Source organism: Xiphophorus couchianus, chromosome 8 (assembly GCF_001444195.1).
Source record: "Xiphophorus couchianus chromosome 8, X_couchianus-1.0, whole genome shotgun sequence".
Lineage (NCBI taxonomy): Eukaryota > Metazoa > Chordata > Actinopteri > Cyprinodontiformes > Poeciliidae > Xiphophorus > Xiphophorus couchianus.
Window position 1 is genome coordinate 25,491,769 of NC_040235.1, and position 18,813 is coordinate 25,510,581.

At 39.8% G+C, this 18,813-nt stretch overlaps 1 protein-coding gene across 1 annotated transcript; it reads left to right on the forward strand.

Moving 5' to 3' along the window:
- Positions 1–744: 744 nt before the first annotated feature.
- Positions 745–17,926, forward strand: LOC114150042 (cadherin-1-like). Its single transcript, XM_028026221.1, has 17 exons — positions 745–918; positions 1,991–2,096; positions 2,771–2,859; positions 3,723–3,932; positions 4,516–4,656; positions 4,976–5,131; positions 6,761–6,905; positions 8,863–9,035; positions 9,381–9,509; positions 9,784–9,969; positions 10,139–10,383; positions 10,607–10,749; positions 11,556–11,647; positions 13,071–13,203; positions 13,571–13,792; positions 15,330–15,451; positions 16,737–17,926. Exons 1-17 carry the CDS (start codon positions 868–870, stop codon positions 16,797–16,799), a joined length of 2,406 nt encoding a protein of 801 aa, XP_027882022.1. The 5' UTR covers positions 745–867; the 3' UTR covers positions 16,800–17,926.
- Positions 17,927–18,813: the final 887 nt, after the last annotated feature.

Consider the following 18,813-nt stretch of genomic DNA (forward strand, 5'->3'; position numbering starts at 1 on the left):
TGGTAAACTTCACTTTAAATTAAACTAAAATAAATTACATAAAAAAATACTCTATAATCCCACACTGTAAGAAATTAAGTTTAAAAAGTTAGATTTTTAAAGTTAAAGTTGAATTTGGCCATTAAATTGTAAAACTCCTTCTGACCAATAGGGGGGACTAGTGAGTGAGCAGTAAGTGAAGCACACTTCCGGAACACCTAGCCTAAAGGGGACTGCAATACTCTGTGTGACCACTATGAGCGCATGCCTTAAACACTCGCACAAATTTTGTCTTGAAATGAAGTTCATGGGGACTTCCTGGAAAACTTCACGAGGCATGTTTATACACCATTTTATGCTACAAAATGGGGTTGTGCCGGTGGGGACCTCAAATTTGGTCCCCACGGGTAAATAGGTCCCCACGTGTAGGTATAGAGTCAGGCCAATGTCCCCACGCAGGGGGAAAAACAAGAACACACACACACACACACACACACACACACACACACACACGCACACACACACACACCCACACACACACACACACACACACACACACGCACACACACACACACACACACACACACACTTTAAGTCTAACAGATGCCACTTGCAGCACCTGAGAAGAGTTTAAAAACTGACACACAGCCTGTTTAAAATGATCAATCTGGTGAAAAAAAAAGAAAAAAGCAGAACTTGTGACATTTCAGTGGTTACTGAATGTTTGGTTTCGTGTACATGCTATGGTCTGTATGAACATTTAGTGGTTTTGTTTACACTGCAGATTCAGAGGACAACAGTCTGCAGTCGAGTCTTGACCTGCTGACTTTTCTGTCTCCCCAAAACATTTGATTAATAAAAACAAAACACAAGAGCTTTTACACACAAATGGGGACCAGTTGGTTTGTAGTTTGGAGTGTTTGGATCTTCTTGTGTCAGGTGAGAATGTTTCTCTCTTCACAGTCTCAGCAAACTCCTTTGATTTTAACACTTCATTTCTAGTTGTTGTTTTTTTAAAAAAGTTTCTTTGTTTTATTTAGTGTTTTCTTAGTAGCTGACAGCTAAAAGTAGTAATGGTGAATGTGAAGTTGAAAGGAAACATGTATGAAATGCACAAAACAATATTATTTATTATTGTTTGGTTATTGAAACCTATTGAGACATCACAGCTCAGACAGTTTCTCTACATGTGGGTCTCAAACTGCATTCCTCCAGGGCCGGTTTCCTGCACCTCTGCTTCAGCACACCTGGCTGAAACTCATTAGCAGAACTTTGTAGAGCTCGACTGACTGCTAGTGAGGCAGTTTGACCTTTAATTTAAGTATGTAGGACAGGAAACAAATCTAAAAGTTGCAGGGTTCTGTCCCTTTCTAAATGCAGACCACTGGGCTCGATGTTCTGCTTCACATCCTGTTGAAACAATCTGCTTTGTGCAGGATAGATCTTAACATGCTCTTATTAATGACATTGATGGCTGTAATCAAACTGTAGTGAAAAAATGTTTCAGCTCAGAATTTGAATATTGTATGATACGTCAGTATTCTCTGTTGAACATTTTAACAGACAAATAAAGGTGTGTGTGTGTGCATGGTTGTGTGTCCTGTCTGTTTCTGTGTTGCCCTGCGACAGACTGGTGACCTGTCCAGGGTGACCCCCGCCTCTCACCCAGAACGTAGCTGGAGATAGACACCAGCAGCCCTCCCGACCCCTCTGAGGGACAAGGGTGTTAGAACATGGACAGATGGATGAAAATTTATTATATTATTGAAAAATGTAAAATTTCAACAATGTATGAAACTGTTGAGACCAATTTTTCTTTATAAATACAGATTAAGCTTATCATTAAGTGACTAATTTTCAACCCATAAGCTATGAGAACAACATAGTATATGTATATAATATATATATACTATGTGACTCCACTGGGGGTTATGAGTTACTGTTCTAACTTAGCTATAATGCAGAATAGAAATTAGCTGTTAAAATAAATGTTTCTCTTCTCCTTTTCTAGGCTGCAGCTGCAGAGGAATCACCATGTCAACCTGGATTTGAGTCAGAGATGTTAAAATTAAAAGTGAGCAAAAAAGCCCTGGAGGAAGGCACAAGACTCGGCAAAGGTATGGACATTGAGTAACATCTGGAAAGCTGAACTGTCTAACATGGAGGGAAGGAGGGGATATTGAAACTTAAGCTTTTTGCTTTATGTTCTTTTGTTAAGAACATAAAAAAAAGCAAATGGAAGAAAACCTCTTTATGATTTCAGCAAAGATCTCATGGCTTATTTCTGTCTCAGGTCATTTTGGGCCTCATCTACAAAGATCCCATATAAGGAGTGTTAAATTGTGTGTGCAAAAAATGTATGTGGGTGTGTTGCATGCAGTCTACAGATATTACGAGTGCAATTGGCTGCATGTGAAAAAGTGTCGGCCCTCTTTAAATGAGGACTTGTGCTCCCCCTCCTTCTCTCTTGTACACATTCCCAAATTTATATTAGTTACAAAAACTGATATGACTTTGGAGATTGGGGAAATGGCTGACGGTTCAGCTTTTGAACAGCTATAAAATAAGACCTTCCTCTTGAAATAAGTGTATATACATATTTAATGTTTGTAACTAATATTGACGTTTTCACATGGTGTTAAAGAACAAATATTAATGCATCATGGTGCTTTAAGTTGCTTTTGAATATTAGACAAGTACTTTTACACTTTGAGTTTCTGCATGAATTTAATATGTTTATTTTAATTTAATAAGGTGTGATAGATGTATTTTTTTAATTATTTATTTCCAGTTGGCTTTACTGACTGCACGGGCCGCACACAGTTTCTCTTCAGCACAGATGACAGCCATTTTGTTGTAGAGACTGATGGAATAATAACTGTGAGTACTGATGTTTGACTGAACTACATTGTATGTCATGAAAGTGGTGTGGATGGTGGTGAGGCAGACGCTGTAGACCCAGATATGATGAATAAGGAATTTAATAAGGCAACACACAGACCAAAAACAGTCCCAAAGCCGGGCAGCACGGCCGAGCTAAAGCCAGGGCTCGACGCCGGTAGCAAACGGTTAACGAGGGACGAAAGGTAGACAGGGCACACAGGAACGGCACGACAAACGCCAAGGGCGGCAAGTAACGACAAGGACCCGACAAAGAACAGACACACAGGTGACACTAAATACACTGGGGGTAATCATAGAAACGAGACACACCTGGGAACAATCAAGGGGAGGACAGGACAACGAAGAGACTTAAGGGGACAGAAAACTCTAAATAAACACAGAAAGACACAGATCATGACATTGTAGTTATGACAATGTGGTGTGTTTTTTTTTTTTACATTGACATTTTATGGCAGTGTAAAACAAAAAAAAACTGGCACAAAAATGTTATTTATTATCTCCTCCTGGTCAAAATATCAAAATCAAAATATAATTTCTGTGATTGTCCTGTTTTCAATGGAAAACATGTAAGCAGAAAATGATAGAGGTTAGTAGATACTGAAGAAATTCACACACAAAAAAGCAATTTTGAAAAAAGATTCATACATTAGAATAACAGTAATATAGGAGCAAAGACTTTACAAATGAAAATAAAAACTGTAGTTATGTTTACCATTTTAGGACTCATCAAAATTCCTGAAGGTTCATAAATTCAGGCTGGCTGAAACATTTCTCTTTAAACAGAATCACAGGATGGTTAAAGAGATACCAGGCTAATGACCTTTGTTATCTTCGTCCAGGTAAAGAGACAGGCTGTCCTTCATGAGGGGAACCAGAACTTCTCGGTCCATGCCTGGAACTCACAAGGTCAGAAAATGACTCTTCCTGTCAGGCTGCTGTATCAAGATCATCACTATATGAACAACCGTCTGGATGCTGATTTTCATCATGAGGCTCATAAACTCAACACCCAGCTTCATGATCACCTGGACTCTGACAGGAATCAGCAGGTAAGTTAAGATCTGATATTAAATGGGCTGTATAAGAAAGTTGTTCTCCTAAAAAAGTAAACACGTGCACACACACACACACACACACACACACACACACACCCACACGCACACACACACACACACACACCATCGCACACACCCACACACACCATCGCACACACCCACACACACACACACACAATGGATGTACCACAGCATGTAGAATAAACTTCCTGGTTGAACATTTAGTTGTTACTTGACAGGCAGCTGGCAATGAGATAAGTATTTGGCTCAAGTAAAGTGATAAATTCAGATGATCATCATACTGGAGCCAGTGTGAGTGACTACTCTGTTTCTTTTTGTGTTTGTTTTTACATCATATGAACACATTGAATGAATATTGATAAAGAAAACAGACATGTAGTGAACTAAAAAACAACTCTGTAACCTGTTTCTCATCGTGATAGTGACAGGATGATGAGATTATTTTGATTCTTGTCTTCAGAGGCCCATTACAGCCAGATTCCACCCTGGTTTCACGGTTCACCAGACCTTCACAGTTCGGTTCAGTCATTTACAGACAGAATATTTGTTTCTTCAGGATCCAGCTGGTCCTCAGATCCCAGTCCTGGATTTCATCAAATCCAGCCCAGGACAGAAGAGGAGGAAGAGAAGCTTTGTTGTCCCTCCCTTAAACATTGTTGAGAATCATAGAGGACCTTATCCGTTGTTTTTTGCTTTGGTAATAGAAACAAAAATCCAGTGTATTTTCTCTTTATTTATATCATGTGTTTGTAACGTGCATTTACATTGACCACAAACTTTCTACATTTCATGTTGTGTTTAGCAGAACTGAATTTGGCTCCAAAGTGGAAAAAAATATATTTGTTTTCTGGCCTTTATGTCTTTTATACCAGAAATAACGTAGAATAAATGGTTTAACTAAAACATCTCTTAGGTTTAAGTTAATCAAAAGACATTTGTAACCCACAACAATTTTCTCTCCCTGAACTGTTTTTGCTGATTGTTGACTCTATTCAACCCTGATCTATGTTGTCCAGATCCGCTCTGATAGGGATAAGGTGATGCGGCTCTATTATATGATCACTGGTCCTGGAGCAGATGAGCCTCCTGTTGGTCTTTTCACCTTGGACAGAGCCAATGGTCATCTGTATGTCACAGAGGAAGTGGACAGAGAGAAACAGGACAAGTACATGGTCAGTGTTTTCTCTGCTATCTGTAAGGTGCCTCATTCACACCAGTCCTGTTTCGCCACTTTAATAGAACTAGAAAGTCCAGTTGGTTTGGGGAAGTGTGAATGTGCAATCAAACTCTGATGCAGACCAAAAAAAAGAAACGTAGAGCCCAAAAACCTCAAACTCAGTTCTGATGAAGTGAAATCTGGTACAGTTTGAATTCATATGTGAATGCCAAGCGGACTGGAGACCGCTCAAAAAGCAGGAAACAGAGTGTAGCGCAGAGCATTCTGGGTAAACACAACTAAAATAGTTAAAACTAGTAATAGTTAGTTTCATTAAATCATCATCAAATAATTTAATTATTTGATTCATGTCTAGTATTAGAGGGTCTTTTTCCAAAAACAAAAGAGAAATCCTCCGACCGTTAAAATCTGACGCTGCTCCATTTTTGTGAAGGAAGTTGAGCTCAGCTTCTTCTTCAGAGGTTTTTATGTTATTTCCTTTAATGGGTCTTGGTGCAGCGCCACCACAGGTGAGGAGGTAAATGGATATTTTGAATGCTTACTTTGTTTGACAGTGTAGCGTGAAAGAGAACCACAGCAGCTGAAAATGTAACAAATGTTGCAACTTTGGTCTCCAATCAAACTGAGTCTACCGGACGTTTTGTTTATTTCTGTGTTTTTCTCTTTAAGTTTTATCAGTTATGTTCTAGTTCACTTTACTTCAGCCGTTCATGGTCATCCTAGTTTCATTATTTGATATGTGTCTTTAGATGTGTCTTGTTCTTGTTTTCCTTTGTCAGTCCCTTGTTGTGTTTTTAGTCATGTTTATTTCTTAGTTATTCTGTTACTCTAGTTATTCTTTAGTGTCAGAGTCTTTCTGTTTATCAGGTTTCTTTACTGTTAAAATTATTTCCTGCTCTCCTTTGTCCTCCTGTGTATCTTCCCAGCTTCCCTGTGCCATGTTCTCTCCTCCCCTCTGTCTGGTTCCTGCTCCAACCTCTCACACCTGCAATCTAATAGCTCATCAGCTCAGGTCTTTGTCTGGCTCTCAGCCTCCCCAGTATTTAAGCCTCTCATTCTCTCCTACAACTTGCTGGATCCTCTGTTCTACTCAAGTCAGTCGCTAGTGCCTCCCTGTATTTTCCTTGTGTATCCTGGCTGGATGTTCTTTTGGACTTATTTTGAGTTGTTTCCCTGGTTCATGTATTTTTGTAAGTGTTGAGCATTTCTTCATCCTATTTTTTTTCATTAAATCGCCAAACTCAGCTGCTGCCTCCACCTCTCTGCATTTGAGTCCAACATTATTCCAACATCATGACAGTGACACCAGCCTTAAACTTGATGTGTTTCGGTCTAATTTATTTTGTTACATCTGCGATATAACACGGTGACATGTAAGTCTTGCACAGATTTGATCAAAATATTCCCGTGTCTTCACTTGACTCTACAGAGAATTCAGTTACTCAATCTGTTACAGAATACTTAATTGTAATTATTGAAAACTTTTAAAAATATTTAGTAATTTTTAATTCCTGCACAAAGATGTATACAGTAAAAATCAAATGATTTTTCATCATTATAAAATGAAAGTAGGAAGACACAATATAATTGTTCTGGTGATTAATTTTTTAAAATCATTTTACAGCTTATAGCTCATGCTATGACACAGGGAGGTGAATATGTAGAGGAGCCTATGGAAATCATAATCAATGTAATTGACCAGAATGACAACAAACCTATTTTCAATCAGTCCATCTATATGGGAGAAGTTCCAGAAGCCTCACAAAAAGGTAAAGTTACACACATAAATAATGTCTTTGTCTTCATGTGTAGATATAAGTGCAAAAATTTTATCACAAATATTTGCAATTTTTAGCTTTTGTGACTTGAATCAGCTGCATACTGAGGAGGAAACAGAATTACCTCATCAGTCTGCAGTCAAGATCTCAGTCATTGTTCTGCTGATGAACTCGTTGTGACTCAGTCACAAGGAGAGCATTTCAGATTCATCCACAAAAGTTTTTTGTTGTTTGTTTTGTCGTTCACACGGATTCGGCTTTTTGAGAGAGCAGAAGTGATCATTTCTGAAAGAGGGTCCCAGAGTGGATACATTTCAAGACCTCAGTTTCATGTTTCAGTGTATACATGTGAGCCGAGACGTTTTTTTTGTTGTTTTTTTTAACTACTGCTGCAGCTCTCTTTGGATCCCATTCACCTCACTTTTATAAATAACATGGTGACATTCAGTGTTGTTCGTTTTTTGTTCTGTGGCAGTGTTAGAGCGCCACCAATTGACTCGGCGTACCCTCTACGGCAGGGGTCTCAAACTCACGGCCTGAGGGCCAACTACGGCCCTTGGGACGATAGTTTGTGGCCCCCACCTTAATATGAAAGTTTAATGTTAGTGCGGCCTGCGAGTTTGATATAATTGGCACTTTTCAGTGTTGTGTGCGGAGCTGAACGAACTTACCAATCACGGTAGAGTATATTGCTCTCGGGGGCGGGACATCGGCCGGGCCTATTTGCATTATCTATTTGTCATTATTTGCATGTGGTACATGCGCAATTTCCGCGGCCGCTCCCGCTTCACGTGCTTCAGCATCCAGTCTAGACCCGCAAGTTGCTGATCAGTGTAACGTAATTAAGGTTAGGCGCTGTAACGCTTGGGTTATGTTTAAGGGAGGAGAGGAGGCGACAGATTCGTCAGGACGGTCAAAAACTCACAACCACACTGGTACTGGGAATTCCCCAGTGTTGTCCTTTAATAAATACGCTCTTCACCAACCTTACAAAGCCGGTTGAACGGCTGCTATATTATCAGACATGAAAATTGAGCAGCGTCCAAACAACCCGTAACATTACTAAAACGTTAGGGAGCTAACATGTCCGTCTAGCACGTTTCTCCCACGCTCTCTACAGAGAAGCCGTGGCGCATACTTCTGACATCATTAGCAATACTAGAAAATCTTAAAGAGACACTACACAATTACAGCTGTTACAGCGCCTGACTACGGCCAACTATGGTAATAGGCAATCAGAAAGGTTCGGCTGAGGAGACCGTGTGTGTGAATGCGGCCCAGCCTCACACAGACTCTACCTCCAGCGGCCCCCGGGTACATTGAGTTTGAGACCCCTGCTCTACGGTGTTTTAACTGGTGCAACTCATTTTTTCTCAATTTATTTTACAAAAATTCAGACACTGATGGTGGCAAGCAACTAGATAGTTGGCACAACCCTCTGGCAGTCGGACAGAGGCTTCGGTTCTGGTTCTGGTCCTGCTCTGCATACCCAGAACCAAACATAGAGAAGCAGCATTCAGCTTCAGTGCACCACAAATCTGGAACAAACTTCCAGAAAAGTGCAAAACAGCTGAAACACTGAGTTCCTTTAAATCAAGGACAATTTATTTAGAGATAAATATTCATTAGATGTTTAATTTGAGCCTTTCTAACTTTTCTTTTCTTTCCTACATTATTTTACTGAAATTTTTTTTATTTAAACCATGTAAAGCTCTTTGAATTGTATTCAGATTGCAGCATCTCAGTTATTATAATAGAAAAGGCGCTGTGATGACTTTCAGTGATTTGCCAAAATTTAGAAAAACCTTTGACCTGAATGACCTGTCTAAAGGAACCTGGAATCATCAGCTGGACATGAAGAGCCTCTCAGCTCAGCCTCTGTTAAATCTCTGTTGATAAACTGATGTCTCTGCTCTCACTGACCTGCTTCGTGTTTCCTCTTGATTAGATTTTGAGGTGATTCAGGTTGTGGCCATGGATGCTGATGAGCCAAATACTGAAAACTCTGACATCTGTTACCGTATAATGCGTCAGAGGCCAGAGCAGCCCGGTCCCAACATGTTTATCATCAACCCAGTTACTGGAGTCATCACAGTCAATGAAGCTGGACTGGACAGAAAGGTGAGAATTCTGACAATAGTTAATCAACTTTATCTCTATATCACATTTCAAAGACTGTTAGGATAGTCAGAGTGTCTCACTGAATCCTCGTGGTCAGATTTTCTGTTGATAACATGTAGCTTTACACTTTGGTCAGAATTCAACCTTCATGTGGAGCCTGAGAATAACTTAATTCACTAAATAAGTTTGAGGCAAGTTTTATAAAACTCAGTTCAGATTATTTTTCCAACATATGATGCAATGATCAGCAACTGATCCATCAGTGTAAAGTTTTACACTGCAGGTAACAATTTGTAGCTGTCAGTAGACAAAGTTGTTGATTCAAGTCCATGTTTGTCACAACAGAAAATCCCTCAATACACACTGGAAGTACTGGCAGCTGACATGAAGGGAGAAGGTTTGACTGGATTTGCCACAGTGATCATCAAGGTGACGGACGGCAACGATCACGCTCCGGTCTTTACAGAACCTTCTGTAAGTAGAACACATGAGACTGTTTTTATTAATCTGCTCTTCATTTTGTAGATGGTGGTCATATTCTACTACAGTATGATAGTAATTACTTAGAATGTTTTATTTAAGTTTGCTCATCCCAGTTGATTTGTGCAGCAGATGGTCAGTAAAGCAGTAGATCACTCTGAATGCTATTAGTGAGTCGTTAAAGTACAAAACATATGCTATAAAATGATCATGTGGAGGTTTTTCTGTATATTGTCTGACAGCTACTCTTCCACATCTTGTATCTCAGTATATGGTCACAGTTGAAGAGAATAAAGTAGACGCTCTAGTTGTTAAGATGTTGGTGACAGACGGTGATGAGCCTCATACCATGGCCTGGGATGCAAAGTTCAAAATTATTGATGGAGATCCAGGAAATCTGTTTACTGTGGAAACAGGAACAAACAAACAAGAAGGAGTCATCACTGCTGCTAAGGTAGGAGGAACGGCAGGTTCTCACTGCTAGAGCATAAATGTTAAACAAGATTCTTTATTACACTGTTTTTAATAAAGGGACATTTTTATAAACATAGTATATAGGTAAGTGATTGTACTGTTAATGTTTGATCAGTTGATCTATGATGATCTTTCTTTCATTAAACCAGGGTCTGGACTTTGAGAGAACCAGTAATCACACTCTACTGGTTACAGTGGTGAATGAGGCTCCTCCTTCTGTTCCATTGGTCACTTCCACTGCTACAGTGCTGGTGACTGTGCTGGATGTCAATGAACCTCCCATCCTTGAATCAGAAGAGACGCATGTGTCTAAAAGTGAGGACCTTGCTGTGAACAGCCTTGTGGTGAAGTACACAGCTTCTGATCCAGACTCTGCACGCAAACAAAAAGTCATGTAAGGAAAATCCTCCAACTTGAAGTGTCACAGCATGCATATTTAAATTAGATTTCATTTATGTTGTACATCTGAACCAATCTTGTTTCCCAGTGGTAATTAATCAGGCAGAAAATGTTACTATGGCAACACTGATAGATGGATTTGTTTTTTTAAAATCATACTACTTGTAAAGTCTCGCTTTGTCTTATCATTTATATCAAATTTTGTCCTTGATGTCCAGGTATAAACTAATCAGTGACCCAGCCGGCTGGCTTGACATTGATAAGGAGACTGGTGTGATAACAGTGAGAAACCAAATGGACAGAGAATCCAGCTTTGTTAAGAAGGACATCTACACAGCTCTGATTGGTGCATATGATGATGGTGGGTGTGAGGATTAACTGTCTTAAACGTTTTGGGAACTCTTTATAAATCACAGTGTAAGTTAAAAGGAATTTAATTTAATGGTTTGAGCTAAATTTCAATTCAGTTCAAATTCAAAAATTAGAGAGATGTTGGAGTTGGGAGCCACGTCTCAGTAAAACACATTACACTGTATTACCTTTACCCTTATCAGGGCTTGAAGCTCATCCATCTTATTAGCTAATGATCTCATGTTGTCCATTACAATGGACAACATGAGATCATTCTACCATGTTGTCCATTACAATGGATGGTAGAAATGGTTAGAACTTCCTCCTTCTGTCTCTCCTCTTCACTCCTGCTCTGCATCCACATGGCCTCCTTTTCATCTCCTCTGGGATTTCTGGCTTCAGCTACGGTATTATTTCAGCTTTTCAGCTGTTAGACAGTTGCTCCCTGTTGTAAACCACTCTATCACTATGGTTGTACATCACAACACAATAGCAAAGTATAAAAAATTCTGCCAGAAATCAGTTCAACTACACAGCACCCAAATCAAAGATGGAACTGTTGAACAAAAAAAGCTATTTTTTCCCCAAAAAGCATGGAATGAAAGTTTGAAAATGGAAAAAATCTCAATGCAGGTAAAAATCTGCAATTCCAGGTTTTACTAAAAAATTCAATTCTAGAATTGACTTGCCTCTTGACTCTTGAAAAGAGTTCTTTAGAATATTTTCTCTTTTCTTGAAGAGATTTTCAACTACTTCCTCAGAGGATCATTGAAGGTGTCAACATGCTTCACTGCTGTTTGCCTTTCATGTCTCCAGATCAGATCCCAGCTACAGGAACTGGAACTCTGATCCTTACACTTAAGGATGTCAACGACAACGCTCCCATTATTGAAGAACGTTCTATTATAGTATGTACACACGTTAGGAGATCAACATTTCTTAGGTCTGGTTGTTTTGTAGAGTTGTCTTGGTTTGAAAATATTGTTAGTTTCAAACAGAATTTTTATGTTAAATTAAGATGGCAAAAGCAAAATGTCCTCAGATTCAGGAAGAGCAGTGTGGTTTTCGTCCTGGTCGTGGAACACTGGACCAGCTCTACACCCTCAGCAGGATCCTGGAGGGTGCATGGGAGTTCAACCAGTCTACATGTGTTTTGTGGACTTGGAGAAGGCGTTCGACCGTGTCCCTCGGGGAGCCCTGAGGGGGGTTCTCCGGGAGTATGGGGTACCGGACCCTTTGATATGGGCTGTCAGGTCCCTGTGTGACCGGTGTCAGAGTCTGGTCCGCATTGCCGGCAGTAAGTCGGGCTCGTTTCTGGTGAGAGTTGGACTCCGCCAGAGCTGCCCTTTGTCACAGATTCTGTTCATTACTTTCAAGGACAGAATTTCTAGGCTCAGCCAAGGTGTTGAGGGGATCCGTTTTGGTGGCCTTAGGATAGCATCTCTGCTTTTTGCCGATGATGTGGTTCTATTGGCTTCATCATGTCGTGATCTGCAGCTCTCGCTGGAGCGGTTCGCAGCCGAGTGTGAAGCGGCCGGGATGAGGATCAGTGCCTCCAAATCCGAGGCCATGGTCTTGAGCCGGAAAAGGGTAGAGTGCCTTCTCCGGGTCAGGGGGGGATGTCTTGCCCCAAGTGGAGAAGTTCAAGTATCTCGGGATCTTGTTCACGAATGGGGGAAGAAGGGAGCAGGAGATCGACAGGCGGATTGGCGCAGCGTCTGCCGTCAAGCGGTCGCTGTACCGGTCCGTCGTGGTGAAGAGAGAGCTGAGCCAAAAAGCAAGGCTCTCGATTTACCGGTCGATCTACGTTCCCACCCTCATCTATGGTCATGAGCTTTGGGTCATGACCGAAAGAACGAGATCACGGATACAAGCAGCCGAAATGGGTTTTCTCCATAGGGTGTCTGGGCTCTCCCTTAGAGATAGGGTGAGAAGCTCAGTCATCCGGGAGGGACTCAGAGTAGAGCCGCTGCTCCTTCACACCGAGAGGAGCCAGTTGAGGTGGCTCGGGCATCTGGTCAGGATGCCTCCTGGACGCCTCCCTGGTGAGGTGTTCCTGGCACGACCCACCGGGAGGAGGCCCCGGGGAAGACCCAGGACACGCTGGAGGGACTATGTCTCTCGGCTGGCCTGGGAACGCCTCGGGATTCCCCCGGAGGAGCTGGAAGAAGTGGCTGGGGAGAGGGAAGTCTGGGCCTCCCTTCTGAAGCTGCTACCCCCAAGACCCGACCCCGGATAAAGCGGAAGAAAATGGATGGATGGATGGATGGATGGATGGAAAGCAAAAACTACAAATATAATTTGTGTTTTAAATCCATTTGGTTTGTTCAGGTGTGCAACAAGAAACCAGCTCCTCAGCTGCTGACTGTAACAGATAAAGATGGACCAGGCTTTGCTTCTCCATACAGCGTGAGCTTACGTGATTCTGCTATGGCCAACTGGATCGCTAGAGTGAATGACGCCAGTATGTATACGAGATAAACCCAACTGATCATGATTCAGTCTACAAGCAACACCAACGAATTAAACAATCAATCCCAGTTCCTTTGACAAAGTAAAACTAAGTGGAAGGAATCTGCACTTAGTGGCAGAATAGAGACTAACCACTATATTTATATGTATTATATTTGCAGAAACTACAGTGTAATCTAAGCTGAAAAGGATGATCAAACATTTTTGGTTATCATCTCTCATTCTTGGATGCTACCCAGTTTGCTGCTGTTCTTGTCAGAACTATGTGTCACCTACGTTGTTTAAGTGAAGAAGAATAAGAAATCTAACACTGATGGAATTCCTGATAAATTATTGTTTGTTTTTTCTCTTGATTGCAGGAACAGCGATTATCCTGACTTTGAACCGTGAGCTAGAGAACGGAAATTACGCTGTAGTCATGACTGTTTCAGACACCTCTGGTCTGTCTCAGGTCAGTACAGTCACAGCTGCAGTGTGTGACTGCACTGGAGAAGAAGTGAACTGCCAGAAGAAAAATGTTGGTGGCTCCAACCCGCCAGTCATCCTGGGAATACTGAAAGGCATCCTAATGCTGCTGTTCAGTGAGTTTGAATCTTGTTAAGCTTTGAGATGAATATAGTCTTCTTCACTTTGAAGATACATCTTTGAATTCAAGAGACCAAGAACCATTTTATACTGAGAATCTGTAAACTAGTATATTGCATTATTATTATGAAAACACAAGACAAACACTGATGTCCATGAAGTTGAACATTTAATAATTTACAATCAACAAAGTTCACAAAACAATTGTGCATGCTTCAGATAAAACTAATATTACAATGATTTTATTCATATTCAACACTAAACTTTACAGTCGACGACTCCAGCAGTCTCTAAATGATCCAATCCCTAAGATATAATTCTTCATTAGAGCACACATTAGTCTGGTGTGGAATGAAAAATGTGACTAAAACAGCCCCAGTCACAGCCAGCTACCTACCTTACCTTGCTGTTGGTCTGTTTCCTGTTGGCTTAATGTCTCTGCTTTACTCGTTTCCAATTGTAACGAACTTCTTCTATAAATAATAACTGTAGTGATTTGGGTTTTCTGTGTGTTTATTTAGGTTTCTGTGTTCTTTAGAGTCTCTGTGTTGTCCCGTCTACCCCTTGATTGAGTACAGCTGTTCCTCGTTTCCCCTGATTGTCTCCCTGTGTATTTAAACCCACCTGTTCTCCTTGTTCTTTATTGGGTCCTTGTCTAGTCATCTTGTCTGCTGTCAAGTCTCTTGTCAGACGTCAGTTGTGCGACCAGGTGCTACCAGTTATGAGCTCTTAGCCTTACGCTCATTCTGTGCTGCCTGGACTTTGGATTTTTGTATTTTGACATCTTAATTAAACTCATCATTTCTTCAATTCTACCTGGGTCCATTGCATCTTCCTCACCATCTCTACCGCAAAACATGACACCAACACTTTCTTCCAGAACGTCGTCTTGTTTTGGCTAAGATTCCTGTTTTGAGGTTTTGAGAATAAAAGCAGATTCTCTGTTCACTGCAGGTGACTGATCTGTACTGCTTGCAGCTTAGCTTTCAAACTGTTACATGAAATATTTTGCTATCTGAAGCCATAGTTCAGATGTACAGAGAAAATGGAATAAAGCAGGCGCTTCAACTTCCTAATTTTCTTCTTCGGGAAAAAAATCAGTTTTGTCATGTTACTGCTACTAGAAAATGTAAAAAGTATAGCAAAACATTGAATTGTTTTGTCTAAAAGTCGATGAGTTGGTGCAAGCACTGCCATAGATATACAGTTTGGAACAAATGGGATGTAAAACACATGAAGACTTTGCTAAAAGTGACAACAGCACATGGCAGAAGCATGTGATAATGAATATAAAAACACTGAGAAAACTCACATCAAACGATGATTGAAAAGCACAAAGAGCTGTACTTCTGTGCTTGGTGGCAGTAATTTGACACTTTTTAGCAAGATTAACATGAGGAACTTGTGTGATCATAGGATGTGGCTTTAGGAGATAAGAAGCTGCTTGCTCTATTAGTTAGGGCAATAGGATTTATCGGCAGCCGACACAATCATCCACGCAGTAATTAATGATTGAGTCTTCTCTTTATTTAGTGCTGGGGCTGCCGTTCTTTCTGTTTGTGAGGCGAAGGAGAACCGCAGAGGAACCTGTTGAATTCAACGATCTCAACAACAAGTTTGAGGAAGAGAAGATGGAGGAGAGAGAGAACCTTCAGGTGAACAGGGACAAAGGCTGATTCTGCTCAGACACTCAGACGTTTCAGCTAAACTTCAGACAATATAGTGTTTTACTGAAATCTAACTGTTCACGTGAAAATGTATATTGAATATCTAATTCTAATGCACACTGAACATAAATGGGTACATTAATTACCCTGGGGGGTTGATAGGGGCAAGTGGGGGTAACTGGGTAGCTTGTATGGGACGCATGGTGGAGAGGGGAATTCAAAGAGCTATTGACCCTTGGTAACTACGTAACTACGTCACTTAGTCATTCGAAGCGCCATGAAGGACGTCGGAAGTGAGGATCGGGAGTATTGAGCTGAGCGACTGAAATTGTTTTTGCCAGTTTTTTCTTGGCTTCTACTTGTTCGAGTCGAGCTAATTATTATTTATTTTTTTAGCGTAACAGACCTGATTAAGGTTCACAGACGGAGGTATATACCAAATCTTGAAATAGCTAGCTTTGGCCGAATTCACAAAACATGATTTATGTCACTGTCATAAACAGTTTCCCCTCAAACCAGAGCAGCCTTAAAAACATACAGAAGACGAGATGCTAACCAGTTTTTCCCGTACATGCTAGGCTACATGACGGTGGAACATCGTTTTCATGTTTACTGATGTTAGTACCTTTGCCATAAAGCAATATTTGATATCTTTATAATCATACTTACTTATAAAATATATGAAAGTTAATCTTCTTGCCTTGTAAAAAGTGTTCTCTGGCGGATACACAGAGGGCTAACAGTCATTATGATTGACGGCTGCAGTTCATCGCTGCCATATCTTTCCTCGTTAAAGGTTATACAATAAAATAACAAGTTTGGTTTCTCTTCTTACCCGTTTGTGCTGCCGACCACGCAGCATCCTGTGATCATTTTTACTGCAAAATCAACTAGTTAAAAGGGACATTAGGGTACCAGATGTACGGTTTTTGACAGACTTTACAGGAGAAGGTTGTTTTGACGTCCATCATGGCGGAACAAGCCAAATTTCGAAGAGAGCGACGTCACGTGCAGAAGGTCAATAAGTGTTGTTCTGGACTTGTAAAAGCACAATTGAATAGATTCTACAGATATTTTTTTTCTATAAATTCAATTTCACAATTACAATCAACAAATACCGTTTTAATAACTCCACCAAAATAAGGTGCAAAAATGCTTTGAGTGCTTTAATAAATAACTTGTGTACACGTACATTTTTCTTGTACTAATTTTGCCCTCCTTTTCTTCCTGACTGCGCCGCGCCTGAAACATCCTGCTGGTGTTTGACTGTAAGGGAGGCGGTTTCAAGTCGCAAGACCCGGAATATGACTATCTGAATGAAGAGGTTCCCCTTTAAAAAACTGCCTGATAATAAAGAAGGAGAACAGGATGAAGTCATATTGTACATGCTTGGTGTATTTGAAGATTAATGAGATTTTTTTAATGACTGCTTTTAGTTTAATTCCATTAGTTATACATTAGCTGTTGCTGAAAGATAAAATAAGCTGGGGTTTTTTTTTGGTTTTTTTTACTTCTTTTGCCTTTTGGTCAGAGAGCTTAGTTTTGCAGGCATTTTAAAGATGACATTTATATTTCTGTTTTTCAATACAGAATTGGTAAAGTCTGTGCAAAACTTTTAAATTTTGTGTACATCTTTGGTATTCTACAGTTCAGCCCAAAATTATTTAAACATCTCAGATTTAGCTCGAGTAATCTTGAAAATTCACTAAGATGCTTTTTTGTTTGTTTGTTTGTTTTGGAAGTAATATTACTTATTAACATTTTAACATCATGTTGTCGTTCTAACAGTAATCTGAGAGAATTTTGTGAACAGAGCAAAAATGAGGGTGATGGTAAGGAGGCCTTTCAACCTGGTAGGCTTGGAGTTCATTACAATAAAACAGCAAAATACAGTAAAAAGAAATGCAAAAGCTGATCAGCAATATAATAAGGGTTTGATTGCTGTAATCACAATAAGGATTTTATTAATTACTAAAGAAAGTAAAAAAACTTTTGTTGACACCAACTTCCTGAAAAAATGAATTCTACTTTCTACTGTTGATAAATAATACCTATTACATTGTTTTATTTTCTTAGAGGTGGCTTTCTCATTTACAATCATTTCTTAATTATAAACATTATGAATCAACCAGGAGTATGAATAATTATGGGCTTAACTGTTGCTAGACCTTGTTTGCTAGCCAAAGATGCATCACCCTAAGTTTGAAGAATTAACAGTAAATGTCTGCAAGATGTTGAACATTGCGATGTTTTACTGCTTTGCTAAATTGTAATGCAATCATTTCTGTAAATATCATGCTAAAATCCTTTTGGTGTTGGTAGTTGTAGTTGTGCATATTTTTTCATACTTTTTCTTTTAACTCTGGTTTGAGAACAGAGCAGCAACAGAATGTGTTTTATTCCAAGGATGTCTTTTTAATGCTATGAGCTCGGAAAGCAAAAATATATCAGTATATCACTTTATTATTGTCCCCTTAAAATTTTCCTTGAAGCAAGGTGATAAAGATAATTTAAACAATTGAATCACACAACACTGCAAAATAATAAAATGTCTAAGAAACTTGAGTTCTAATATGAATAAAACAGGCTAAACAACAAAACCAAGCCAGATTACGTTTATAGTTTCTCTGAATAATGAGCCTGGCTAATAAGAAATCATATGGAGAGCAGACAATATCTTCTACTTTTTGTAGAATTCTCCATAAAAAATGTTTTGGTTTAGTCAGGTAATCTAACTCCTCTAATTTTGCTGCCTACTTTTACAATTTGTTTGATCCTGTTCTTGTCTCCTACAGATGGACTGACAAACCAGTCAGGTGATAAAAGCCAAAATGAGGACGGGTTCAATCAAAGAGTAGTAGGAAATGGTCATCAACTTTTTACACACTTCAAACTTATTTAATTTGTAGTCTTATTTAATCTCATCTGTCTTTGTTAACCTCATCCAAATTTTCACTAAATGTCAGCTTTTAGTCAATAACTCCCGGATATCTAAAGGACAGAAGACTCTCCACAGTTCTTCCTTTAAATATGTACTTCTTAACTGAAGAAGCTACCTGAAACGGAGGGTGTTTTTATTAATGGCTTCCTCCTCGCTGAAGGGCTTTAAGGTCCATGTAGGTACAGGACAGTTTTACTGTGGACAATGTCTCTGTCTTACCAGCTTCAGCAGCATCTTCACTTCTTTAGTTTTTGTTCTGGGGTCAATTTGCATACTGTGTCAAATTCGCTGTAGTACAGATCACTGTACTCTTTGAAGAATTTAAGTTAATATGAGTCAGTAAAGTATATTTGAATTTGAATACTAGTACGGGCCATTTACCATTTACAAACACACACACACACACCCA

Coding starts and splice junctions, on each gene's coding strand:
- LOC114150042 (XM_028026221.1), top strand. CDS start 868: ATGGGGACCAGTTGGTTTGTAGTTTGGAGTGTTTGGATCTTCTTGTGT. Junction 4,657..4,975: donor ATCCGTTGTTTTTTGCTTTG/GTAATAGAAACA, acceptor TATGTTGTCCAG/ATCCGCTCTGATAGGGATAA. Junction 9,970..10,138: donor GAGTCATCACTGCTGCTAAG/GTAGGAGGAACG, acceptor TCATTAAACCAG/GGTCTGGACTTTGAGAGAAC.